The following is a 27626-nucleotide window of genomic DNA, read 5'->3' as shown; positions in this document are numbered from 1 at the left end:
AGGCGTCAATCAGAGAACCACCAGGAAAGAGTCTGCGAGATCTTGTCTTCCAGAGCGCGTGGCTGGTGAACTGGTGTGAGGCGACCCATACGTAGCATTTGCTCTCGTGACTCCCCCAAAAAAGCGAGGGCAAAGTGACCTGCCCTCTGCCTTAGTGACTCAGCCAGTCTGTTAGACAAGGTTTTAGTGCCGGGCCAAAAAACAAAACGAAAAACACAAAAAACCATTATCATCTTTCGAAGTAATGCTTAAAAAAGAGCATTCAGAGCCAAATCTCTTCTCAGCTTGCCCACGTTAATGAAAATCAGTCACTCCCTGAAAACAAGAAGCCCACTATGGAGAGAATAAAAATGGTACATGGAACAAACGAGCACTGTTTCTTGATTGAATGGCCCAAATTAAGCCAAATTGTCACAATTAATTAGTATTGATCAGAAACTCCCACCGGTTACTGATGAAGAATGCTGGAAGAAACCGATCAATACTGTTGAGTAGAATTTACATAAGTTCACAACACGCGCCAGGGGCTCTCCGCGAGTCTACGTTCTAGAATCAGTGGCAGAGAGCTTTCTTGGGAGAGGCAGGGCAACTTCTGCCCTCGGGTCTGAAGCAAGATCTGTGGTGGCTGGAAGGAGGCCCAGGGAGACAGGTACAGGGACCCCAAGGCTTCCTCTTCCTGTGACTGGGAGGGCCAGTCCAGCCTGAGAGGGGGTTCAGTTTCTGAAGACACTTCAGCCCACTATCTACCAAGAACACCCTTTCTCAAGAAGGAACGTTAGCATTCCCACGTGCCTCTAATCACAGACGAACTCACGCATATGAAACCTACAAATTTAAACCATCTTATCGGAAAGCCCAGGCTGAGATTCAAGTCGGTTCTCTCTTCTGAAAAGCTGCTTGCTGTGAATTAATTCTATAAGTAAAATTATGAATGTTTCACATGCTTAAAAGAGCAAAATGTTTTCAAGCACTTGAGAAATATTATTTCCATACGAATAATCGATTAGCAGAACATAAGATGTTCCTGTGTCCCAATTAAGGCAGGATTCCAGAGAAAAGAAGGATCGCCATTTTCCTGGTCCGAGTTGCTTCTTGGGCTTAAAAAGATCTTAAATGGCAATTCTTTCAACCTAATTTATACCTTCAGGTTTCCGCTAAGGCATATGGGCCTTCTCCACATGATATGAAACAGAATTCTATCTTCGGCTAGTCTAAAGTTATCCAATGTTCAATTTCACAAAGAAGGAAGGAAGGGGTGCAGGGAGAGAGGAAGAAGAAGGAAAATACGGATAAGCCCATACATTAGCGTATTGCTTCAATGTGTTCATTTTAAAAATTAATGTGGCTGTCCCTGTAACGAGTCTAACATCACACACATTTCCCAGGGCCAGTTAATGAGCGGATGAGGTGATGGTGCTGCTAAAGACTGGTTTCTGGCTTGGCCAAGATGTAGGCCTGTCTAGCCCATTCTGTTCCATGGGCTCAGACCACAGCCCATCCTTGTTGCCAGTTTGCAGCAAGACCCCAGGTCCAGAGGCATCTCAGCAGGGGATGTCCACGGAGACAATCTGGCGTGTCCGCCTTGCGGGCCAGACAACCACAACTTTCCTCTTGTGATTCGTGTGACCTTGGACAAATCACCGACCTCATGAGGAGTTTCGCCTGACACGGCCTCCCTACCCCCCGGCCAAGGCTGCCTGGGAATCAGACAGAAGGTCGTGCATGAGAGCATTTTAAGCTATGCAAATGTACACAGATGTAGAGACTGACAGCTAGGAGCAGATACAAATCTCCTCTCCTACTGACGACGCTTCCAGTGGTTTTACTCTGAAGACATTGGATTCGGAGCTCCGTATCCATTCCAAGTATGACCTGCGCCCTGAAGTCATTGTAATGCTCAGCCTGGAAACAACCCCCCAAAAAAAGATCACTGGTATAACTAAGATTAACAGTAATAAATTTCCTGTCGTCACTAATCCCTAAAATAACCTTCAGGTGAGATCGACTCACTTGTTGAACAATATTACCCATTGACCAGGTTTGTGTGCAGAACCTGGTGGTTTAAAGGCCTGGCTACATCAGCAATTCCAATTTCATTCTTTCTCCCTCTGGATCCATATCAGAAGCAACCTTGTGTGCCCATCCCTTCCTTCTGGAATATAGATCTTCCGAGTGTTGCATGCTGACAGTGAAGAAGGGCACAAACCGCTTTAAGATTTGAAAGCCCTGTTAGGGTTTTATCACTCTGGTTTTGATTTTTTTTTTTCTTTTTTTTTTTTTTTTTTTGGTTGCTCTGAGTATGGGAAAAGAAAGAGAGAAAGGGCCAGGAGGCCCCAGATGGAGACCAGAGTCGTTTGATTTTTTTCGCCTTGAAAGCCTCATGTGTCTGTGGTGTTCACGGCCGCGCTCGCAATATGTCAGCACAGGCAAATTCGGGGCTTCCCGCAGCTCGCGGCTTGATTACACTAGCCGGAGACAGATTTAGAGCTTTCTGGCCTGGTAATCGTTGCACACCTGAGAGGTTGATAACTTTGGGGAGGTGCTTTTCCCACCGCCAGGTGCGGGCTATAAACATGGTGAACAGTGTATTTCTGATATGTGTTGCTGCCCAACATTCCGAATTCTTTTTTTCCCCTTTACAAAGAGGTTTAGCGGCGGATGACAAGTTCCCACCTAAACTCCCATTCAGATTTAGGCAGAGCTGGTGTATTAGATCTTCGTGCGGAGCGTCACAGATCCTGGCTGCCAGATGCGGGCACACACCAGCCTGTAGGAACGCTGCCTATCCACCCTGCGGGCTGTGACCTTCCCTCTGTCGGCCCTGCACTCGGGTCTCTCCTACCCTGCATTTGAAGTGGAACCAGGTCTCCTCCCTGATTCAGGGGTTGCATGGCGTGATGCCTCTGTAGCCTTTCCAGAAATTTCATTTCTTCCTCTCACCTTCCATTCAAACATCTTGTGCACAAAAGCAGGATCAGCCAGGCAACATCTCCTGCCAGACTGACCTTCTCTCTCTCTCTCGGTGGCAACAGTGAGCACCCAGTCCCCTTTATTCCTGGACCCATCCTACTCCCGGCTCATCATCTACCCTCATACACGAGACCGCACTCCACACACCTCCACAGACAGGGAGAGCTGGCAGCTTCGACGTGTCCTAGGCAAAATCTGCCCACATCCTTTTGCAGGTACTGAAAGGTCACCACACACCAAAAGCGCCAAAAGAAAAAATATGGCTCTCTACTACGTGATCTGGAGCTGAGAGGGGGCTGCTCCGGGGATAAACATTCGGATTTCATTTCTTATTTGCACAATCACACTCAGATTAATGGTAGTGTCTAAGTCTATCTATGAGCACAGATCTTTCTCAGTCTCTCTCTCCACCCACTTGATAGCAGAAAAACAAAATTTCAGTGTGTGCGTGTGTGTTTTCTCAAATCCAAAGGAGAGAGAAACTTAAATTTCCATGGTCTGGGTTTTATTTGAAACAAGGAGAGAACAGCACCCAGAACAATGCCTGATCTCACTCGTTGTTAGCAATCATATAGTCATATCAAAGCAAACTGAACATTATGTGGTCCTAGCACATTCCCACACCTACTAGAAATTTCTCCAGCCACCACCTCTTTCCCACAGAAGGGGCCCACCTCCCCAAGCACGGTACCTGCGTTCTTGCTCACGGACTCACGCCTCAAAGAAATTACACCTGCAGTGAGTTCTACAGGCGGGGAGAATAACACCTTCCTTCTGGACATTTACCCACAGCCTGGGTAAGAGCGGATCCCTCTCTTAAATCACGTGCCTCCATGCCCCCCCCCCCCAAAGACAGAGCTTTCTGGAAACAAATGTATCACAGCTCACTAAATCAAGAGAAATCCATTCCAGTTTTAGAAATTCAATTTAGCTTGGGTAAGCCTCCGGGCTCTGAAAGTAAGCTCTGCCAGGGTTTATTATTCGTAAATCTTTCCTTCACGTCGGAGGCTTCCCAGCGGCCACTCTCCTTCCAGTATTTTCCGACCTTCTGTGTCAATAAAACCTTTAACTCTTGGAGTCTCTCTGAAGAACAAGTATCAGGATACAGATCAAGACATCGAGGAAAATTACTGTCTCGCAAAAACGAAAACAAACAAACAAAAAACCTTTTGCTTGTGTCCAAACTGGTGATTGGAGGTGAATAACCTAGAGTCAGACGGTTGTGTCTATATTTACAAACATGGTTGAGTTTAACCCAGCAGGTGAGTTGTAATGGGGGCTACGCACTATCGTTTCACTCAAGGAGGGTAAGAAATGAAGTTCTTGGCCTAAACTAGTCAAACAACGAAGGAACTTTGTTCATATAGGAATGAAAATCTCTGAATGAACAAGAGCCTGATGAATTCATTTCTTACTTAAAAAATAATAATTTCTGAATTATTCATTTATATATGAATTCATTCATTCATTATAAATAATTTATAAATTCAATATAAATTTCATAAAAAATGAAATTCATTCATTCATTATAAAAATGAATAAATGAATTCATTCATTCATTATAAATAATTCATTCCTTTATAAATAAACAATAAACAAAATTTCTGAAAAACCCGTCTCCCTACTGCAGATGTGGTGAAGCGCATTTGGGCTTGCTGGGCTGTGTAGCCAGAGGCTGGCATCCCCGAGATTGAGGAAGACTTCAGGGGCATTCTGGATGTGGAGTGGAGAGATGTCATAGTCACAGCTGTAAACACCACAGCGACAACACCATCAGTAAAAATAATCTTGGAATGCCAAGAATCCAGATTCCCTGTCAGTGGCCCTCTTGAGATAATTTTTAATGTAACAAAATTCCAGCAGAGCCAACAATTTCGATCCCTCCGGGGTTCACATGTATCTGACGTGTGTCTTCCGTGAGCTGAATTAGAATCTCGAGGCACTCGTAACTCACTGTTAACGGTCTCCATTGCTTTAAGTGTTAAATGGAGGCCTAAGTAAATTGATAATCGTTGAAATAAGAACACTTTGTCGACAACTAATGAAATTTGGGAATGATCACTCATGATTAATTGACTCCTACCCAACTCTCCTGACATTTTGATGTTCTGTGCCCCCCACTGCCATTCCCACGGCTCCCTGTTCCTTCCCCACATGCGGGCAGCTCCATTTGTGCTAACAGGAAATATACATTCAGCTAAAAGATCTCTCGAGACACCTGTGATGACAGAGTAAAATAATTTGGATTTCAATGGAATGTAATAATAGGTTAAAACAAATTCCCAGATGATATTCTCGTATTACAAATTTAAGAACAAGGAATGAAGCGACTTAGATTTTTAGGAAAACGTCTTTTCGACAAAGTCTTTACCCCAATCATTGTTGGGTTGGTACTGACTTTTGTCTTTGTTCATTTTTAGAGGCAGAACACAAACTCAATATTATAATAAAACGTCAAATGCATATATCACACGTAAGCAGCTTTGTCTGAAATCAAAGGGCACCATGTTGACCATTTAAATGTACCCAGCACCTCTGTTCTACAATTATCAAATAATCCCTAATTCTAAATATCCCTTCTTCTACTCAGAAGTCAATATCCTCTAATCTATAGAATTATATAAAGGAAAGTTCTGTCCACGGCATCTTGAATTTTGCTTTCCATTGATTTCCGTACCTCCAGAAAAGACACGGTCGGTTTTCACTAGAAGGGATTGGGTTTGGGCTGAAAGAAACGTCATGCCTCAGGACGGCAGAAAGTCGTGTCTTCTCCAACAGCTGATGCTTCTCTCTGGTGCAAAGCGCTGAGTGTGTGGACACGCTTCAGAGGACCGGTGGGATGGGGGCCAGGGTAGAGCCGAGGGGCAGAGGCAGTGGACATGCGGGGTCTGGCCACTTCTGAGCCACGACGCTGCCTGATCTGCAGAGTGCAGTTTCCTCACGCATGACACGGGAGTCACACGGGAGCAGCAATGCTCGGGTGTGGACCAGGTACCCGGGGCTGCGGCCCTCCCCTGGGGAAGCATCAGATCAGAACTCCCTTCTACAGGACTAAGGGATGACTTGCTTTTCTCAGTCACGTTCTCTCAGGAGTTCACAGTGGAATTTTCCCGAGCCCACACGACATGCGATGCCACGGGATGGAACACAGAGGCGGCTCGCTGTCTTCCGTGAAAGCCAAACATTAAGGAGATTTGCAACAACAACAAAAAATGCAAAACATTGTTATTCTTTCACTAAATAGCTTTTTTCCTTTTGGAAAATGTCATTACTTTTTCATGTAGAATGTTATTACTTTTCCATTTAAAATGTTACTTATATGAACATGTCATGGGTTTATCACTTTATTTTTACTGAATTAATATGTAAACCTTTTAAAAATTTTCTCCCTTTTAGTTTCTAATATGGGAACCAACCCCAAGACCCCATTCTCTGGGTCTTCGAGAATTTTTAAGAACGGAAAGAAGCCAGAAGAACAAAAGCGTGAGAACTGTCCCAGAGGCGGGTCTCCAAGAAGTCTTTTGACTGTAAAATCCTGGGATCCTGGGGCTGCGAGGCCAGCAGAGGGCCTCTAGGAAAGAGATGGCTATGAATCCACGAACCAGGGAGACCAACAAGCTGCTGGGGGGGACCCCCCCCCCGTCATGTTGCCCCTCTCTGCTCTCTGACCTCTGTGCCAACAGCCCACCCCCCCACTCACACGGAGAAGACAGGAAGGGTCCCCAGCTCTGAATCGAGACACACTCTACTAATTCAAATAACGACCTTTCACCCTGGGGTCCGCACACCCACCCTGCCCACTAGGAGGGCCCGAAACAGGCGGGTGAGTCAGCAGGCCACAGAGGAACATTCCAGCACCTGAGTCTTGCTCAGGCCCCAGCGCAGACCCAGCGGAGGACCCTGAAGGCCCCCAGGGAGTTTTCTGCAGCTGGTATGGAGAGCGGCATCACCCACGACAGGAGGAAGGGACACGGGCACAAATCCCATCCAGCACGAAGCAGGACCCGTTTTCCACAAAAGTGAGTTCATGTCATAATCAACAAAAAGGAAGAACACCCAGAATCTAACCTCACCAGGAGCGTACCGCAGTCCTCATTAATATGCGTCCTCCCCATCACGCCGCTAAAGTCGGGGGGCTAGGCTCACAGCCAGCTGGGTCTCCGCCCAAGTGCACCCTCCTCCCATTCGCGGTCTCGGCCAGCGCCCCCTCTCCGAGCCTCAGGCCCCACCCACAAATACAGTGATCGCTCCTACGACTCAAGGCCAGCGTGGACACTCCCGCCCGGGATACGCGCGCTCTGGCCTCTACCACGTATTCCCGTTCGCTGGCAGCTCGCCGCCACCCCCCCATCCAGACCCCCTGGAGCCCGCGCTGTGCTCTGGGTCCTCGGGAGGCCTGAAGCAGACTGTAGAGCCTCCCGTGAGGAGTCAAGCGCTTCACAGCTTTCAAAGCACTTATCTCATTTGATCTCATTTTATCCTCACAACTCCGACGATTCTCACCAACCCTAATGAAGAAAGCACAGAACTATATTTGCATTGTAATTATCACGTTGCCCAAAATGGGAGTCCTCCTTTGGGAAGGAAACTGCTCTTATCACTGCATTTAGTTAGCTTGGTTTTCTTTGTAAATCCAGACCATGGTGCTCACCGTGGATTGCTCAGAACCACTCTAACCCGAAGCACAAACGCGCATAGTAAGCCCGATTGCATGCAAGGCGTGACCCCCACCGGCCATGGGCGCAAGGCTGCAGAGCTGACACCAGGAAATAGCTGGACTACTCATGTCATCTTACCATTTTCGCCAGATGTCTTGTCTTTTCCATTGGTTGCCCCAGCACCTTGTCGCTAAAGGCATTAAAAAAAAAAAAAAAAAGGGAAAGAAATTGTTATCAGGTATATTCAGGATTATTTTTATCACTTCTAGTGTTTCAAATATCTGTTGCATTATATCATGTTCTATGTTACTTGAGCTCAGGTGGTAAAAACATGGTGCTCATCAGACCAAGAAAGGGTCAAGCCCAGAAAGGATCCATTCAATTTGCACGGACTGCCCCCCTCGCCCACATCCAAGGAACACCAGATGGGAAGCTATTGTTGATGGAGGAAAACCTCATCTGAAATATGAGGGAAACAGCCAACTGTGAGAAAATGAGAATTGTCACTTTTGTCAGTGATGCCCACTACACCATTATGTTCTCAATTCCAATCACAATGTCCAGGTTAAAAACAATTAATAAGCTAAAAAAATATAGTCTGAGCTTCTCCTACTTTGAGTCACCTGTCTGTCATTGTGTGAGCCTACGTTGTGCATTTTCATTTTACCAGGTTGACCAAAAGTATTAAAATCGTATGGTCAGTCTTGGATCATTGGGCTAGATTCTCTGTGAGGTCTGGGGAGCTATGTGAAATGCACTACACATGTCAACATACAAGCATGATTCCTCAAAGCTTATCCAATGACTATCTTTAAATAACACGATTCTCAGAATGGTTCTAGTCCATGGAGAGAGAAATATTGTGTCAATCCAATTTTCTGGTCTTTACTGAAAATATGCTTCAAGTTGGAAAAGATTGAAGAGATTATGAAGTCTCTAATTTTCAGGTGAAGAGTATGCAACCAGGAAGGGAGCCTGATTTGTCTAAGGTCAGGAGCTAGTTGGTGACACAGTCGAGACTAGAAACAGGACTACGGTGCCCAGAGGTTAGAGACTTGCAGGGATTGTCTTGGTTACATAATTATGCTGGGAATAGAAGCAGAGCCCTGGACAAAGAGGAAACCAGTATAGGTGACTCTCACTAAGGGGTAAAGTTGTCCTCAAAATTTATATTTGTGTCCAGCCTAAAAACAGTAGCATAAAAATAATTACCAGCTCCCATTAGTGTTCAATGTTGTTATGAGAAATTCCCAGATCCTAGTCAACCCTTGACTAACAGTAGCTGGATCATCTGAAAAAATCTTGCTTTCAGGTTCCGGTTAGTATAAATACATAGGGTGAATGATAAAGACTCAAGTGTACCCATGTTGCCTTGAGCAGAGGATAACTCGAGAGAAGGTGACAAAGCCAAGTGTCCCAGTGTCACCAAGCCCACTACACACCCCAACCCAGTCACCACGAAGTGCAAATGCCCACCCAATCCAGTCCCATTCTGGGAGGATGAACCAACTCTCTGTGGCGGAAAGGCGGAGAGGTGGAAGGAGAGGCCACAGGTTGGGAAGGTTACAGAAATGTGGGCCCCTTCGTCATATCTAACTTGGAAGGTCTTGAATTTTCAGAATACTAGATCTGCCCATGCGTTCCCATGGAGAGTGGCTGCAGTTCTTAGCCAAGCATCAGCTGTTCTACAAACTTCATTTAGGTCCCATGTCATGGCATCGTTACTTCAATAGTCAGCCAGGAATAGACATCATCTTCATTTTAAGAAATGACACATTTCTTTTTTTTTTAATGATTTTTTATTATATTATGTTAGTCACCATACAGTACATCCCCGGTTTCTGATGTAAGGCTCGATGATTCATTAGTTGCGTATAACACCCAGTGCACCATGCAATATGTGCCCTCCTTACTACCCATCACCGGTCTATCCCATTCCCCCACCCCCCTCCCCTCTGTAGCCCTCAGTTTGTTTCTCAGAGTCCATAGTCTCTCATGCTTCATTCCCCCTTCTGATTACCCCCCTTTCTTTATCCCTTTCTTCTCCTACCGATCTTCCTAGTTCTTATGTTCCATAGATGAGAGAAATCATATAGAAATGACACATTTCTTAAATATAATGGATTTGCAAGCAAAACACCCCTTTCTTCTTGCCCTGTTTTGAAGTCCATTCTTCAACTGCAAGGCTGGGTAAGGTGCACTGAAGGGAATCGGGCCACCAGCACGGAGCATCCAGCCAGCTGCACGGCAGCTGTCGGGGACTGATCACTCCAGTGTTTAAACCCTCCATCCCTCCCCACATAATCCATAGATGGGTCAGGGGGCGTGGCGGGGGGGAGTGAATTTCAGAGAATAAAAGGACAGGGTTGTAGAGTTGAATAAATTAAACAGAATACAAATGCAAACTAGGAGCGCGCTCAACCCTCACTGTCTTTAAATACCTGAAACAGTGACACCTTTCAAATGTCGTGAATACCTCGTTCCATAAAAATCACATTTTAGAAACCCGAGGAAATCCAACATGAAATGTGCACAGGGGAGAAAAGGAGTTCATTTTTTCAGGATTTCTAAGACAGGGGTTTTGTGTCAGGTCTCATTTGATGGAGGCAAAAGGAAACAGATAGATGTCACAGGGAGACGGTGTCTCGGATCAGAAAGGATCCTGACAAAAAAGAACTATTCACTGGGAGTGCGTCATTTCAGAATTCTCTGAGACCTTGCAGAATTTTTAAGGGAAGGCTGAGCGCGGTGGGGAGCTATCTGAGAGCTTTTCTATCCTGGGGGGTCTAGGGTGGTCATCACACATGATTGTTTGTGTGATGCCACGATTCTTGCCATCTGCCCTTTGTCCTGGCCCTTGGCACAGATGTTCTTATTTAGGGCCTCTCCTGGTCAGCTCCAGCCCCACCCTAACAACTTCACGTTCCTCAAACACTCCTGGCTGGGACCCTCCACTACACCTTGTCCCCGTCCAGACCCAGCACCTTCTTCCACTACACCTTGTCCCCGTCCAGACCCAGCACCTTCTTCCACTACACCTTGTCCCCGTCCAGACCCAGCACCTTCTTCCAAGCTTCCCTAAGTGTCTGGAAGAATAACAGTCCCTTCCTTCATTGGCCATCTGAAATCAGCATCCCTGCTCTGTGCCCATCCTCCTCAGGCACAATGGCATTCTCTCCTCCCACACGTCCAGACAGCATCCCTGTCATCACCCCCAAGACCTCTTCAAGGGACAGAGAGTATTGTGTGAGAAAGCATATTCCACTCAATTTACCTTTAGAATCACAAATACAAAAACTACTCAGCTTATTAGAGCACAGACACATTTTCTTGGAAACTCCCTCTTTCTATATTGTCCTCATTTTGCCCTCAGGAAATGCTCGACAGCCATCTCAGAGGCGACACGAGAGACGTTCTGATTGCAGCGCGAGCTGCTGGCGGGCACCCCTGCTGCGGAGTGCGCAGAGAGGCAGGGAGGACACGGGAGGGAAGGAGGCAGAACCGTGGCCAGAGAGGACTGTCCCCAACCCTTAAACACTTGCCAAGCAACTCACACGGTTCTCAGAAGGGAGGCGTCCTTCCCTGGTGACGTTATCTAATAAGAAGCTAGCATTCCAGAATTTAATAAACTCCCAATTAAAAGGAGCCCAAATGAAGAATGGGTACATGAGAGTTCTTTCTGAAAATCTAGTACATGCCATGTAACCGTAAAAAGGCAGGGTTGGTATTTCAAGGTATAAATTTTGAAGTAATTCTTCTGACAGTCCCCCTGCACCAAGGGCTACGAGAAAATAACAAAGAATATGGCTTCATTTGGTTTCCCAGAACACGGAGCCTGAGGCAAACGCATTTGCATGACAACTTTGTTGGAGAGGGCGCCTGCAGTGAGGGAGGGGGGAGAGAAGTCGGCTTGCCAGGTGCACCTGACGGTGGCCTTGCCCCCTCTGAGAGTGGTGTGACCCAGCAGACCCCAGCAGGAAAACGTCAGTGAGTAAGCCACCAGCCGCTGTCCCTCATCAGTCCAGTTCCTGATGCTTCTCGCCTGGGCGATGTCTCACAGCTGGCCCCTACTGGGGGACACGGAGGAAGTGACGCGGCAGGAGGCGCAGCGGTGGGGACACGTGGTGTGACCAGGAAGCACATGCTGTCACTTCACACCTGCCTGAAGCCTGTGGAGCCCACGCTAAGCTGGCCACCACGGGGTCCCCACCGACAGAGTCTGAAGTGACATCTGAAAGGTACCTGCCTCAGCACATAGATTTGTCTGGGTGACTCTTTCAACCGAGTTGCAAAATCACGTTTCATATTCACTACCCCACTGGTGGAATAGACCACACCTACTTTCTGGTAAATAAGTGGTTTGGGATCCATTTCTTCCTTTTCTTTGAGCTTAGCATGGAGATTGAGATACGTCTGACCACCTGTGCACTACACGTAGGGGTCTACACACAACACTAGCACCTATGTCCTCACGGTGACAGCCGAAATAGAAAATGAGGTGCTGTCCCCGCCCTCACAAACTGACTCAGAACCCACCTGACTGCATGCTGATTGCAAAGTCTACACTTTTTTGAGAATGAGTGACTGCATTACTTCTCAGTCCTCTACCCTTCCTTGCGCGATCTAGGACAGAATCTCGGCGTTCTTGGAGTAGCCCCCACCGGATAATGTGAGTGAGGCCTCCGCCTCAGACACAAAATTTAAGGGGACACCAAAAAAGCCATTAATTAAGACCAACACTGCATGGGGTCACTTATATGTGGGATCTGAAAAGAGCAAAAAGGGAAGGAGAGAGGTGGGAGCAAGGGAGGGAGAGAGGCAAATGCATAGAAAGAGAGTAGAATGGTGGTTGCCAGGGGCTAGGGGTGGGGGAATGGGGAGAAGTTGGTTAAAAACGTTCGGCTATAAGATGAAAAAAGTCTGAGGATCTAATGTACGACATGATAACTATATTGATAACACTGTGTTGTATCATTGAACTTTGCTAAGAGAGTAGAACTTCAGTGTTCCCACCAAAAAACAAAGGTAAGTATGTCAGGTGAGGGATGTGGAAATTAACCCGATGGTGGGAATCCTTCACAATGTGCGTGTGTATCAAACCATCGCACTGTTCGCTGTAAGTATGTTACAATTTTATTTGTCTACCATACCTCAATAAAGCTTAAAAAAGACAAAAAAAATGTTTTAAGGCCATATTTTAGAAAATCAAAAGTACCATAAAAAGTCGTAATAAACAAACATTGTACATGAAAACCAGTATTACTGACATTTCCTTTCGCCTCCACGCAGCTCCGCCAGGCACTGGTCACACGCTCCCCCAAAGTAAGTAAAAGATTCAAGAAGTTACGTAATTTCCAGGATTTGGAAAATTATTTTAATAAAGTCTTTGAAAACTTCCATTTCCAGCTTTCTCATGGGCCACAATTATAGGTTATGAGTTTGTGCTGTCATTTTGAGAGTTCTTATTGCATGACTTCCAGAATACTGTGGGGGGGGGGGGCTCAGGTTTCATACTTTGCCATCAACACTTGTAAAATTGGGTATGTTAATCATATGTTGTAGATGAAACCAAATTACCAAAACCTCCTTCTGCATCAGCGCAAACTCAGAATGCCGGACAGATTGTGTGTCCTTGGAAAATCATTCAGCCACAACACACTGTTTCATCATCAGGATGAGACAAGGGTTCCCGTTATCAGGTATTTACTTTTCATTCCAGAAGTTTGAAGAGAATGGAATGTGAAATGAATTTTAGCAGGTTAAATTTAAGGTCCAAGTGACGGTCTGAGGACACTTTCTGAAGCCACACATGTAGTGTTTAAGTGGAATACTACTCAGCCATCAAAAAGAATGATCGCTGACGTTTGCAACGATGTGGATGGAACTAGAGGGTATTATGCTAAGTGAAATAAGTCAATCAGAGAAAGACAAATACCATTTGACTTCACAGGTATGTAGAATTTAAGAAACAAAACAGACAAGCATGAGGGAAGGGAAGGAAAAATAAAATAAGTTAAAAACAGAGAGGGAGACAAACCATAAGAGACTCTTAACTCCAGGAAACAAACTGAGGGTTGCTGGAGGAAAGAAGGGTGGGGGATGGGGTAGCTGGGTGATGGACATTAAGGAGGGCACGTGATAGAATGAGCACTGGCTGTTATATGTGACCGATGAATGACTAAACTCTACCGCTGAAATAAATAAATAAATAAATAAATAAATAAATAAATAAATAAATAAATGGTCTAAATCTGTACCGTATCTTTGTTGGCTTGATATTTAACTTAGTGACATGATTCGACTAGAGGGTCACCACTTCCAAAGCCCCCATAAGCTTGGGGAACAAAGCCTTCTCAAGTAAATGTCTCAGGCCTTCCGCAGGGCCCGCAGGATCCCAACCACTCTCCGCTCCTTCTTCCCCAGTCTCCCCAAGAGACTCATCCAGTGACAGTGAAACAGGTTGCTCACTGTCCTGACATCAGCCTCTCACAGCTGCTGCAGAAGGAAAATAGCCCAGTTAAAGGGTTTTGGTCTCTCCCAGGCTAAGAAATAAAAGATTCCTTACAAGAGCAGATTATTAAAATTAGGTACATTCACCAACGTGCAAGTGAAGATTATGGATTCAGTGTCAGTCAGAGGTCTGGACTCAGCCTGGGGGAGAGACTCGTTCCAGGCACTGGGCTGGGCGCTGAGGGTCCCCGGGAGAAGCGCACATTCTCTGACTGTTTGGCTCACACCCGGAGGGACGGACAGAGAGTAAACCAATTGTCTCTATGAGCTGGGTAAGAGCGGGACCCAAGATGACTAAGATCGGGGCAGAGGTGAGGGACCAGGGCTCACCAGAGTGAGCGGGAGTCACGGGGGCTTGTCCACATCTTAAGCAGTATGAGTCACAGTGCCCCCACCCCACCTGTGCATCGCTGGGGACATCCCTTACTGGAGTCTCTGTTCTTGCGTCTGAGAAGGCAAGATCATACCCTCTGGCCCCTGATGGCCACACGTCCTGCTCTCCCCCGTCCATCGGTGACAAAGTATTCCAGAGACGCTGTCACCCTGTGATATCAAGGGGACGGCATGTCTACACTAAAAGAAGGGAAAGGACTTGTTCAAGGCGTTTTTGTTTTTGTTTTTGTTTTAAAGCACTTTGCTCTCTCTTTCCAACATCTGGCCTCTCTTGGATTCTGTCTACCAAGTAGTTGCTGAGATTTGGCAAAAGAAGGAAAGAAAAAATCCATCTCATTCCCACGGTGGCTCGGAAGCTTTTGTTAGCAAGTGCTGCTTAACGCCGTCTCTCCCCTGGTGATGCATTTTCGAGTAAGTAATTTTTCTCCTCGGTGCTGTCTTCCTCTCGTGCTGTGGTTGATATTCATAGTTCCAATGGTTTCAGGGTTTCTAGCTTGCCTGAAATGGTAGCATCGTGACGCGCAGTTTCTCAGATGGGTCTTAAATAAGAGGAAAAACACGAATCTTCCTGTCTGTGGTGTGGGCCGCGCTCAGGGACCATGACGTTTGGAATATTGCAGATTCTTCCCAGAATCGAGACGGGGACTGTCCCTGAAGATCTCGGTTCACCCTTCCCAGCACTTTCTCTGTGTTTTCTTTTGCTCATCGTGTTCATTTTTTTAAAAAATGCGTGTTTCTATGGTATTATAGTTAACATTTTATTGACAGAGTTTCACGAGTCTCTAGAATGAAATTTCAGACTTTAAATGAACAGTGGAGCCAAACCACGGCCAAGGCACGGTGAGGTGGGCTGAGCGGCTGGGTCGGCCAGCAGGTAGCTGATGACTGCTTGGGGCCCCCACGATCACTGAACAGGTGGCCTCTTGGGAACATCAAAGGCACATCATTAAAACCCTCTTCCAAATCCAAGTCCCTGAATTTGTCTGAAGAGCAGAAGAGACTTTCATGCCAACATTATGTGATAAGGACAGAATAGATTTAATTTCTTGCCACTGATACTTTAAATCATCTCTAATTCTCCATTCTGAAAATGGAGCATTAAAACTCCACGAATTTAATCCCTAAAGGTATAGAAACTAACGTCAAAAGAGAACTTCAGCTGGAAGGGTTTAAAAAAATAGTTGGTTAAAAGAAAAAGTGATGGGACCTTCACAGACCAGAGCACTAACCTCTGTACTTCTCCCCCGTTCCCCGAGTGTGCTCGCTCCCACTGTGGAAAGACCCACGGGCCGAAACCCCACCCCAGATGCTACAATCCACCCTGAGCATCGTCCTCCTGACCTTTATGCTAATAGAAATAATTAGCATCGTTGTGGTTTAGGCAGACCGTTTACAAAAGGACCTTCATTTTTAGGGATCTGTGCGTGATTTGTCTTACTGAAATTCACTTTATACTTTGTCCTACAGCCATACTTAAATTTTTTAAAAAATATTTTATTTGTTCATTTGAAAGAGAGAGAGCACGAGCTGGGGGAGGGACTGAGGAAGAAGGAGAAGCAGGGTCCCCACGGAGCAGGGAGCCCGATGCTCAGGGCTCGACCCCAGGACCCGGAGATCCTGACCCGAGATGAAGGCAGACGCTTAACCATCTGAGCCATCCAGGTGTCCCTACACCCATATTTTTAAATTAGTATTTTTCACCCTTAAAAACCTTTCTTGTACCAATTTTCTTTTTTAAATAACACTTTTTTTTATTTCTAAAACTAGGATATGTTCATTATGAAAATTTCAGAAAATAAATGTACAAGGAGGAAAGCATAAAACTACATATGATCCAACTAATAAGGGTTAAACTTTGTTAATAGTTCATGAAACGTTCCAGAATATCTCCTTCCCATCTTTTTTCTGTGTGGACGTTCGTAAATAAAGTCTCCGTTCTATAGAAATGGTCACATGCCACACACACAATTTCATTACTGGAATATGCTGGAACTTTAGGAACTCTTTAATGACATCTGTGTGGATCCCCTAATTTTGTAGATTTGTTTTGTACTTTATGAGTTCAAAATAGGATGAGTTCATGTCCCTTAAATTTTCAAATCCAAGTATCTCAAATAGGCCGACACAATCACCTTGTTTACTTTATTCAATTCAGCTCAAAAAGGAGTCATGGTAAGACGTGGGTTGCTATCAATTCTCCCTGAAAATGGGTGGCAGGGAAGGTTCTGAATGGTCCTTCAAACCGGGCGGAATTCACTGCAACATTTGCTTTGGTATTTGTTGAACTGTGTGCTCCCAAAATCGAGTACTAACCCCTAGTACCTCAGGAAGTGACCTTATTAGGAGACCAGGTCCTGCCAGAGGTAATCAAGTTCAAATGAGGTCCTTAAGATGGTCCCTAATTCAGTATGACTGAGGGCCTCCTAAAAGGAGAAATGTGGACACAGACACGCATCGAGGCAAAGATACAAGGAGAAGAGGGTCATCTGTAAGCCAAGGCGAGAGCCTGGAGCAGATTCTCACTCACCTTGACCTTGGACTTGCGGCTTCCAGAACTGTGGGACAATACATCTCTGTTGTTCAAGCCAACCGGCCTGTGGTACTTTGTTAGGACAGCTCTGGCAGACTAGGGATGCCAACAGCAACATGTTTCTTTCTCTACTTGGGCCGAAAACCAGATGCACACAAAGAAAGCTGTGCTGCTCCCTTGTCCAGGATGCCCCGAGCTCTGGTCTCGGAGGAGAGTGAGGGCGCCCCCAGCCTCCAGTACCCAGAGCACACAGGAGGGTGTCCTCCTTCCACACCCCTTGGGGTCCCCGCTCTCTCTGGGGGGTACGATTCTGCAGGCATGGGCTGAACTCTCTCCTGAAGCCCCAACCACATGGAGGTGGGATGCTGTCTCTGGGCCAGAGGGAAGATAAGTGTCCAATTTAAACCCCATGCCCAGCACAGAGCCACGGGTTTCCCAGCTGCCAGCATGGGAGAGGGGAAGAGGTGCGGAGCAGAGCATGGGACCGCGGCAGGGCCCCATGTTGGCCCAGAGGCATTTTCTTCTTTGTTCTGTGGCAAGGGAGCCTCCCTGGCCCTCTCTCCCAGATGGGCCGGAAGAGGCCCCGTGAGCAAGTGGCAGAATGTGCACTCAGGGAGCAGGATAGAAACCCATTCAAAGACGAGGCTGCAGCTGCTGTCACTGAACGTCCTCTCTGCAGTGTGAGCCTCGGGAGTGATTCACGAGGCTCCGAACCGTCTTCATGCTCCTGATCATTTCCCTACATTCCTCATGCTCAGCTATCAGGTACAAAGCACCCGTGCAGGCCTCGGTGACCATGGTCTTCCCCAGGTGGTGCCGATAGCTTAGAGCATAAATCGGGATTGTTTTTATTTCGGGTGTGATGGTGAAGAATGTAGTTTCTGGAGCTAAGGGCGGAGGAAAGAGCAGACTCCAACGGCACACAGAGAACTTTACGGGGCGGTAGGACAGTCTGTATCTCAAGGACAAGACCGCAATCGTGTCAAAACTCATCAGCTATAAACGGAACAAGGTAACTTTTACTAGATGCAACTTCTACCTTTATAACTATGACCAAAAATTAAAGAAAGACAAAAGAAAAGTGAGGAAAGTCTCCTGCAATCCCGGAATCAGACTGTCCAGACTCTCCCAGCCCTGCCCCTTAGCTGCTGTGTGACTCTGTGCTGGTCACTTGGCTTCTCTGGGCCTCAGTTTCTGTTTCCATAAAGCCGGACAACACCACAGCTCCTTCATCGGGCTGGGAGAACGACACATGACGAAAACAGTCTCAGTGCACGGCCCGGTGCCTGAAAGGAATCAGATGGCAAAGTAACGGAAAACCAGGCTTCAAAAGAGGTCTGCCTCTCGCCTCTCCGTGATGTTCCATTTGCAGTGGGTTAAGGTACTGAAAGCACATTGCGCTCAGCAGTTTGGGGACCAGGAGGAGCCCCAACTTTGGCATGTGGCCAAATGGCCATGACCTAGTGCATTCGCACCTCAGCTTGGCTTCTTCGTCTTCTCGGTTTCTTCTCCATGAAGGATTAAAATAAATTACATTAAATTAGGGGCACCTGGGTGGCACAGCGGTTAAGCGTCTGCCTTCGGCTCAGGGCGTGATCCTGGCGTTGTGGGATCGAGCCCCACATCAGGCTCCTCTGCTGGGAGCTTGCTTCTTCCTCTCCCACTCCCCCTGCTTGTGTTCCCTTTCTCTCTGGCTGTCTCTATCTCTGTCAAATAAATAAACAAAATCTTTAAAAAAAAAAATAAATAAAATAAATTACATTAAATTAAATTAAATCAAATCAAATCAAATCAAATTAAATTAAACCTGTAGCTCACATGGCTATTATGAGAATGTAAAGAGAGAATACTGGGGTTTGTGATGATTTTTTTCCCCACATAGATAGTCTCTGTTAGTTATTATTAATTTCAGGTGGGCCTCTAATCCCAGGGTGGATGTGTTTTGTGTGTTGATACAAATGACAGCTTGTATTTTTTTCTAGAAAGAGAAGACATGGGAAGAGGGTACAATGGTGACCAGTGGAAGAGGAGGGAGGAAAGCAGGGAGACAGGGAGACGGGAGTTGGCCTGTGGCCGCGTGTATGCAGCAAGCACATCTGCAGAGTCCCCGCAGGGCTGAGACTGAGAAGGAAGCATCAGCCAAGACACAGCCACCCCACTGACCCCAGCAAGAGTAGAACTAACGTGCCCGAGCAGTCCTGGGAAGCCCCAGGGATTTGCAAGGTGCCAGAACGATCCTTGAATGTGGACGTCACCATCCACCTTCCACATCTGAACGGCACCAAAGAAATGCTTCTCCGTCTGCCCCACTTCCTTCTTTGCCCCCCTGACATCGTGGCGGTTCCTTAGACCATCCTCAGAATGAAGGTTGTTGATGCAAAGAGCAGATGCTTTCTCCGACGCCTGCTGTGACCCAGCAAAAGACAATAGTAGGCTCCCAGACAGAGACACAGATACCCCAACGTGTACTATTTCTCAGAGCATACACAGAAGCTACCAGAGCCACACAGAGCAGAAAAGGACAGCAGAGATTTGCTCTGCTCCCCATCCCGAGAGCTACAGCCAGTCAGCCCCGAGCCACGAGAAAGGAGGGAGGCGGAAAAGCGTCAATAACAGATAAATGTGAAGGCAGACACCGCGAAGAGCCTGTAAACTAACTCATTAAAGGACAAATCGACCTTGTGCAGGTGATGAGGGGAAAGACCAATAGGCAGGGCCAGCTTTCTAGAACAAAATGAGACCCATACCGTATCTCTGTGAAAACACAAGCCTGCCCGTCCCTCCTCTTGTCCTGTTGTTTTTAGGGCACTTTTATATTTTAAAGGCCAGAGAAGCTGGCGTGAGGCCAGAAAGTCCACGTTCGCCCAGGTTACAGAGGCCACGGAGAAAGACCTCTTTGCTTTGCTTTCAGCAGTGACACTGGCATTTTATTCCTCCATCCCTTCCCCAGGATGGCTAGTAAAACGCAGTGCTGGGTGTGATCAAGTGAAGGCCGGAGACCACAGAATGAAAATGCCCCCAGAGCCGGGAGAATCCTGCCCTGCCCGGCCCTAAACAGCCACCCATCCAGGCCCTCAATGGTCACTCGCCACGGCCACACAGCTCCACCGTGGCTGAGCCGATCGTGATCTACGGCTGCACTCGACTTCCTCATCGAGGGAACAAAACAATATGCAGGAGAGGGAAGAGCCTCCGCCAAATCCCCTGTCACCCAGAGAAGCCACATTTAGGGCTGAGAGAAAGATCACGCTTCCAAGCTTGGCAAAGCCTTCCCTTCTTTGCACCAACGCAGCAGGCTCTGTCTCTGCAAAGCAGCAGTGTAACCCTCATGCAGCAACAAGCCTGTGAAGCGGGTAGGACAATCATTCCCATTTGACGAATCAAAATTTGAGACACTGAGGGAGAGATGTGGTGACTTGCCCAAGGATTTATAGCTGCGAAGTGGAAGGGATGGAGTCTGAACGTAGGCAGACGGGTTTGGATGTCTGCACACCTGTTGCTTCAACTTACCTATCTAGAGGGGGACATATTGGCTTGGAAGATGGAAGATCTGACTTTGATGACCCCTCTGCCATCAACGGCACAGATATTTTACGTCTCAACCCATCTGGTGGCAGAGTGGGGACCGTGCTTCCTGACACTCCTTCCTGCTCCTCCTTATTGTGGAAATCCACCACATCACACAAAATTCCGTGTGTGAAAATGAATCGACAGTCTCAGGGGAAAGATGGGGTGAACACACTTCACAAGATCGTCGGGGACCCCGGTAAGCACCGTGCAGTGTTCAGTGCATTCTGACCCCAGACCTGCAGATGTGTTTCCCATGCCGGTGAGAATGGGGCTCCGGGACTGTGCGGACAGCTCTCGCTCCATAATTCCCTCTGTCCCTGCGTCTGATTTATTTTTCACACATTGAACTAGTTCGTGGACTCCTCCATGCGCACCTGTCCTACGGAAGCTGAAGCTCCGAGCTCGTGTGCGGACTCCTTGCGCTAAAGCTCAGATGGTAATATGGCACCTTGCGCTCCTCAGCGTGCTTCTCCCCGAGGAGGTGTTCCGAGGCTGCAGAAGCTGGAGACTTTCTTTTTTGGTAATAAAGAAGCAGCCAGCTTTTCTCCCCCACTCAACTAAAATGAAAATAGCTTCAGAACACGTAGAAGCCTGAGGTTGTGTACTTCTGGAAGAAAGGGGATTGCTTTGTCATAAATCAGCTGTCATGGCTCAAAGGAGTGAATTGAGACAGATTAAAAGACCAGGTGAAGCTGCATGGGCCATCTGATCAGCTGCACCCCGGGGAGGTGAAAATTCTCACAATCTCCCCACGGACAACAAAACGCACGCATCCCCAGCACCATCATCAGCACCCCCTACCCCCTCAGCCTCATGCTCTGCCCACTTCATGGAGGAGAGTGGCTCCCTATCTTATTTTCAAGTCTCTCCAAAATCCAGGACCATGTAATCTGCTGGAAAACAAACCCAGCTGTAACTTAGGTCAAGGTCGGCTTCCTGGGTCAGGGCTGATCCGAACGCTGCCACTCGCACCACTGCTTGGCTTTGCGTCAGCACATCCAGACCCAGGCTCCTGCTCTGATGAGGACCCTTTACTTCCCAAGCATGAAACGTCTCTTTAATTGAACAAGCCTCACACACCTGCTCTCCATGTCCCCTCCCTCCAGGGAAGTAACACGGGAGTGTGGGAGGTACCTCGGGGCGAGCAGGCCACCTGCCACGTTCATCTGAATCAAGAGCCAGCATTCGGTAAAGTCGTTTCAAATCGGAAGGCAGCGGATTTTCCATATTGGGGTCATAGTTAAGCATTTATATGGTCTTTAAAAAACGTATACTTTCCAAGTGCTTTATAATCAATGCTACTCCTGCGAGCTCACAGCGGTCCTGCGGAGTCAGCCAGTGTCACCTGGTTTCTTGTGCAAGCATGCTGCTCGGTGGGCTTCCCCAGAGCCAGCCTCCACGCTCCATCTGATTCAGCGGGAAGACCCTCCAGCCACTTGCTCCCGGGGGCAGGCACGGGCCATTCTGAAAGCCTCCTCTGGGTGAGGGAAGAATATATAAAAGGCCCCTGACATGGCCAACGGATAATAATGTTTCATCAGGGCACGTGCTCTCATTCTCTCTCTCTCTCTCTCCACTAAAAAGCAATCAGGCAGCCCCCAGCTTTACCCACAGCCAGCCTCATGACCATGTGACCCGAGAATCACACAGGGCCTCTGGCTCAGAAAAGCCCCAAGCTTAGTTTAATGCTCTGTCATCATGGTCTTGAAATTCTTTTAATTTTTTTTTTAATTTTTTTTTTCTATTTTGGAGAAAAGTTTTTTTTTTTGTTTTGTTTTTTTTTTGGTCAAAGAGAGAGAGAGAGGAGAGCAAAGTGGGGGGAGGGGCAGAGGGAAAAGCAGGCTCCCCCCTGATCAAAGAGCCAGATGTGGGATTCCAACCCAGGACCCGGGCATCATGACCCCAGCCAAAGGCAGACGCTCAACCGACTGAGCCACCCAGGTGTCCCGGTCTTGAAATTCCTAATGACGTTTCCCCTGGAGTCCCCACATGTCTGTTTTTCCCTGGGGCCCCACACATGTGCCACTGTCCTGCCCCACTGTCCAAACACGGGCTCCCCCAGGACTGTCCAGCTCTGTCTGAGCTACTGTCACCTCAAAAGACATTTTGTGCGGAGACGGGTGGGAGCAAACAATTACAGAGCTGATGCTTGTCTCGAAATCGCTTCATTTCTGAGGGAGATCTGCTTGACTCCCCAGTCCCTGTCTTGCTTCCTTGGTGAAATATGCAAGGGACACAGGAGCAAGAGCGGGGGTCCCCTGACGGCACGGCTTGCAGCGCTGAAGTTACACGACCCTGCCTTTCTGGGTTTGTCGTGTGAGAATTCAAAATCCTCATCCCAAATTCAATTGTCAGGGAGCTCGCACATGAATTTCAACCAAATCCGGCTCTCAGCAAGAACATGGCAAAAAAGGGTGGCATGGAAATTCTCTAGATGACGCCCCCAGAATGAATCCGCCTTGAAGATGGGATGGATTAAATCTAGATGAAAAGATAACAGTAAACTCGCATGAGGTATTTGGTGGAGGGACCTGACAAATTGCTACATCTATTTTAAGAAGTCATCTTCCAGAAGAGGTAAAAGAGCCCACATTTCTGAGGTATAGAACACTGCCAGAAATAATATTTGCGATGTGGGGCTGTATTATCTCTCTATTTTGACAGGACTTATGCATATGTGAGAACAGACTTATAAATATACGATGAGCCCATGCCTTGAACAAACTCCAAAGAGAAGAAACTGCTAGCAATGGTGAGGAAGCCACCAGGGGCTCTGAGATACAACGTGAGCAGTAATATTTCGCCTGGACAGACGCTAATACTCGCACGGATGGAAGTTACGGGTGTATCTGAATTCATTTAGGCATTTCTCACACATGGAACATGGAACTTTTAAAATGAACCACTATGCACAATTTGCACAATTCCAAACGTCTTCCTGACCACACACGTGTAATCCGCTTCCAATGTACTAAAGAGACTTGACTCCCTGAGCACTTTTAAAGGAAGACGTGATAATTTAATAGAATCCAAATATTCATTGATAAGGATGGGAAAATGTCTGACACATTTAAAGCAATTTATATCGCCAGGCAAGAGCAAAAATCAACGATAGTATCGTAACCAATATGAACCAATATGTATCCGTTCCTCGGACGTGAAGATTGCTAAATTGTCACGTGGTTCTAAAATTCATGACTTTTCAGACTAACCGTTAGCCATGGTGCTTATTTTTCAGTCAATACGTACTGAGACCCTACTTCTGGAAGCATTGCCTCCGTGGGGAAGGTTCCCCGAACCCTTCTTTCTTCTCTTTCCCACAACAATGGACCTAGTCAGTGCTGCCACCAGTTCACAGTGACTAGACCTGGAGTCGGGTTAATTTGATGGGATTCTGTCTCCCCGGCTAGCCTCTCTAAGCTCTTTGAGGGGTAGGGATCATGTCTTCTTCGTTCACCCAGCAGAGCGTACAACACGCCACGGATTCCCCATCCACGTGGGCTGAAGGGCATGTGCCAGAGACAGGAAAAGTGTAGAAGATACAGTCTCTGTCTTTTAAAGGTTCCTAATCTCGAAGGCAGAAGGATACGTGGCCGACAAAATATGTGATTACCAAGGATACACGCAATGGTTTTGACCGTACAAAGGGCTGCCATTCCCTGAGCAAAGGTTTTTTTAAGAGTTTTATTTGAAGGGTTCAGGATGCTCTTTCTTACTCAACAGAGCCGGGGGTAGTGCCAGAAATGAAGGTGGATTGATGTAAAGTCAAAGTCAAGGAAACTGCCAGGAGAGGCAGGAGAAGACAGTCTACTGTGATCTCAATGAGGGACTCCACAGCAGCCGTGTGCTGACACTTACCGGCCTCTCCTTGTGTTATTGGGACAAGGGGTGAGGCTCAGAGTGTACCCTTGAGCCTCTACCAATAAAGTGGAGGACCTGGAGGAGGAAAGGATGACTTTGTCGAGATTTCTGTAGCTGCTCTTTTTTTACTCGAGGCTAATAAAAAAAAAATCCAGGACAATATTGTTTTTCATAGATTTCATGTGCAAGTCCTAAATGGAATTGGGGCAGGTGTAAAAGAAATTGGGTTGTATCCAGGATATGACAGAAAATGAGAAATTTAATAGGATAGGAAATGAGTAAGTGAACCCTACTCTGGCTTTTCCTCTTGAGGAACTCTGTGATTTTGAGCAAAATTTGCCTTCAGGCTTTCAGCTCCCTACTTTAAAATGACCACTTTGAAAGAAATGACAACTGTGGTCTCCTTCAATTCTCTGAATTCTAAGTAGGACCATAGAAATGACAGTCTTTCTCTAGGTCAGTGGTCTTTAAGCAGAGTGACTACCTCTCAGGAAAGGGCAGGACCACCAGGTTCAGCTGCACAGGTTGTGCACAGCACAACCCCAGGGGACACCACTGATACAGACTATGGCAAGAATGGCATCTCTGGAGCTGTGAGGTGTTTAACTCTCAGAACCATGCAGGGCTAAGGAAACTTTAAAAATTCTCTTTATATCTTTCTAGGCTCAAAGATCAATAAGAACGAAATAAGGTTTTATCAATAGCCACTATTGGGATTGATACCAACATTGTCACTTGGTGAGTAGGAAAAAATGGGAGTCCCACCACTAGTGACTTGCTCTCAGAATATCACCATGTGCTGCACTGCAGTTCCTTGAGCTCCGGGATGATTTATGGATTATGTAATCTACCTTTAACAAAACTAATCTCCCCACTAAGTAGGAAAGTGACTTTGAAATAGTCTTGCATAGTGACCTGCCATGACATGGAGGACCCTTGAGGACATCATGCTGAATGTGACCAGCCAGGCACAAAAGGACAAATACTGTCCGAGTCCACGTACATGAGGTCCCCGGAGTAGTCAGATCCATAGAGACAGAAAGTAGAAAAGTGGTCACCAGAGGGAGGGGGGCTGGGGGAGGGACTTGTGGTCTAACAGGTGTAGAATTTCAGTTTTACAAGATGAAACAGCTCTGGAGGTCTATTTCATAATAAAGTAGATAAACTTAACACTACTGAATTATACACTTAAAAATGGGTAAGATGGTACATTTTATGGTATGCTTTTCACCCCAATTAAAAAAAACTGTGCATAAAATTTCACAGAATGAAAAGAACATGAACACTGTCGGCAAGAGCAACAACCACGTAACCCTGATGCACCAGCACGAGCTCCTCACCCACAGCCATCCGATCAGAAGAAGCGCAGTTACCAAGACTGCTTGACCAATTCATGGCATCGCGGGTTTCTCTGTGTATCAAACACGCATCAGGAAATGTGAAAAAAGAAAAGCCCAGGTACACTTTTGCCATTTTGCCAAGCTCAGGAAAAGAAAAGTGATATTTTTCTCATAATCCCTGATGAAAGAGGGTTGTGACTTAATTAGGAAATTATATGTGTCAGAATCTTCCATTTAAATACAGGTATGGGGGGGAGGGGCGCCTGGCTGGCTCCGTTGGTGGAGCATGTGACTCTTGATCTCAGGGTTGTGAGTTCAAGCCCCATGTTGGGTGTACAGATTACTTAAAAATTTTACAAAGTAATAAAATGAAATAAAAACAGGTATAATATCTGAATTAATTTTTAAATAGTGGCACTTAGCCCCTGATGGACATAAAAGTATATTGGGGAAAAAAATTCTTGGGGAGCAAAAGAGAACCCATTTCCTTGTTCTGTTTTTACTGTCTTGTTTGGTTAAGACAAATGTTAATGAGTCTTGTCAACCTCCGGGGTCCTCTTTTCAGGTATCATATAAAATTAAAATAACCGATCACTTTGTTAGAACGTTGCCCAAGCCACAGGTGTGGTGTTATGAGGACAGATGGCCGTTTCCTCTGCCACACCGCTACTCCAGGTTGGACTGTAATAGCAGGAAAAGCATAATCTCAAGCCAATCCAGATGCAACCTCAGCTATCAAAGAGCTTTCACAAAGAGTCATAACCAAATGTTTACAACCTAACATTCAAAAGGCATTCCAGACCGTTGGGTCTGAAAGGATCGAAGTACGGATGACTTGAGATATTTCAGTCTCGGCAAAGCCCATGACTGTCCTCAAACTGGGGACAGAAACCTTCCAGGGAAAAGGATTCCCGTGTTCTCTATTCTAGTTCCATTGTGATATGAAAATTGTTTCATTTCAATACTATCAATTCACACTTTTTGGCTGCTTTTCCCTTCGATGTTCTGCAGGGGAGTTTTCAGTTTGTGGGTGATTATCTTCCCGCTTTATGATTCTAATTTGTCTTCTCTTTATTTATAACATGGCAATTTAAGAGTAAAATATAAAATAATGGCATTTAGTGGGTGATAGATTTTTTCCACTGGCAATGTTATAACCATGGCCAAGCGTTTCCCTTTCAGAAATGGAATGAGAAGTCATTCAGGGAGACTCTGAAGCATAAATTTCAGGCTATTTGCAGGGCACAAACAATATTCAGGCAGATTGATGCCTGGAATGTATAACTTATGCTGAATTGTTCGTGTAAAACAGCTCAGAAATGCATGTTGGATTTATAGGTTTGAGCCACTGGCAGGTGTGGTAAACTTGCTCGGCTTATGGCACAAAATAATGATCTGTAGACCAATCTCATATCCGTGCTCGAAAGGCACCTGTACCAAATCGAATGGAAAATATTTCCCTCCTCATTACTTGTACCTCACTTCGTTCCAAAGATGGGATGAAAAATGGTAAACGGTCAATACCTGGGGATGATAGGAACGTAGAGACAGGCTGTTGGGCTGCATGGGGCATAGTTACCCAATTCAGTGTCTAGTTTCCCTGGAAGACAGGCAAATCCATCTCTTTTTTGCATATGAATTGTCATATACTTCCATGTCAAATATAAATTAACTTAAAATGTTTATACATGCAACTATAAATTAAAACATTTGGTTAGGGGCGCCTGGGTGGCACAGTGGTTAAGCGTCTGCCTTCGGCTCAGGGCGTGATCCCGGCGTTATGGGATCGAGCCC

General features: G+C 46.4%; 1 protein-coding gene across 1 annotated transcript in view; it reads right to left on the bottom strand.

Moving 5' to 3' along the window:
- PCP4 (Purkinje cell protein 4) overlaps nucleotides 1-27626 on the bottom strand; it is a 52850-nt gene that overhangs the window by 19190 nt on the left and 6034 nt on the right. Inside the window, exon 2 of the mRNA XM_057306822.1 lies at nucleotides 7767-7818. Within this exon, the coding sequence (XP_057162805.1) occupies nucleotides 7767-7818 (52 nt within the window). The remainder of the gene's footprint in view (nucleotides 1-7766; nucleotides 7819-27626) is intronic.

The sequence above is a fragment of the Ursus arctos genome, unplaced genomic scaffold, assembly GCF_023065955.2.
Source record: "Ursus arctos isolate Adak ecotype North America unplaced genomic scaffold, UrsArc2.0 scaffold_4, whole genome shotgun sequence".
In the NCBI taxonomy this organism is placed as follows: domain Eukaryota; kingdom Metazoa; phylum Chordata; class Mammalia; order Carnivora; family Ursidae; genus Ursus; species Ursus arctos.
This window is presented reverse-complemented; position numbering and strand designations above follow the sequence as displayed.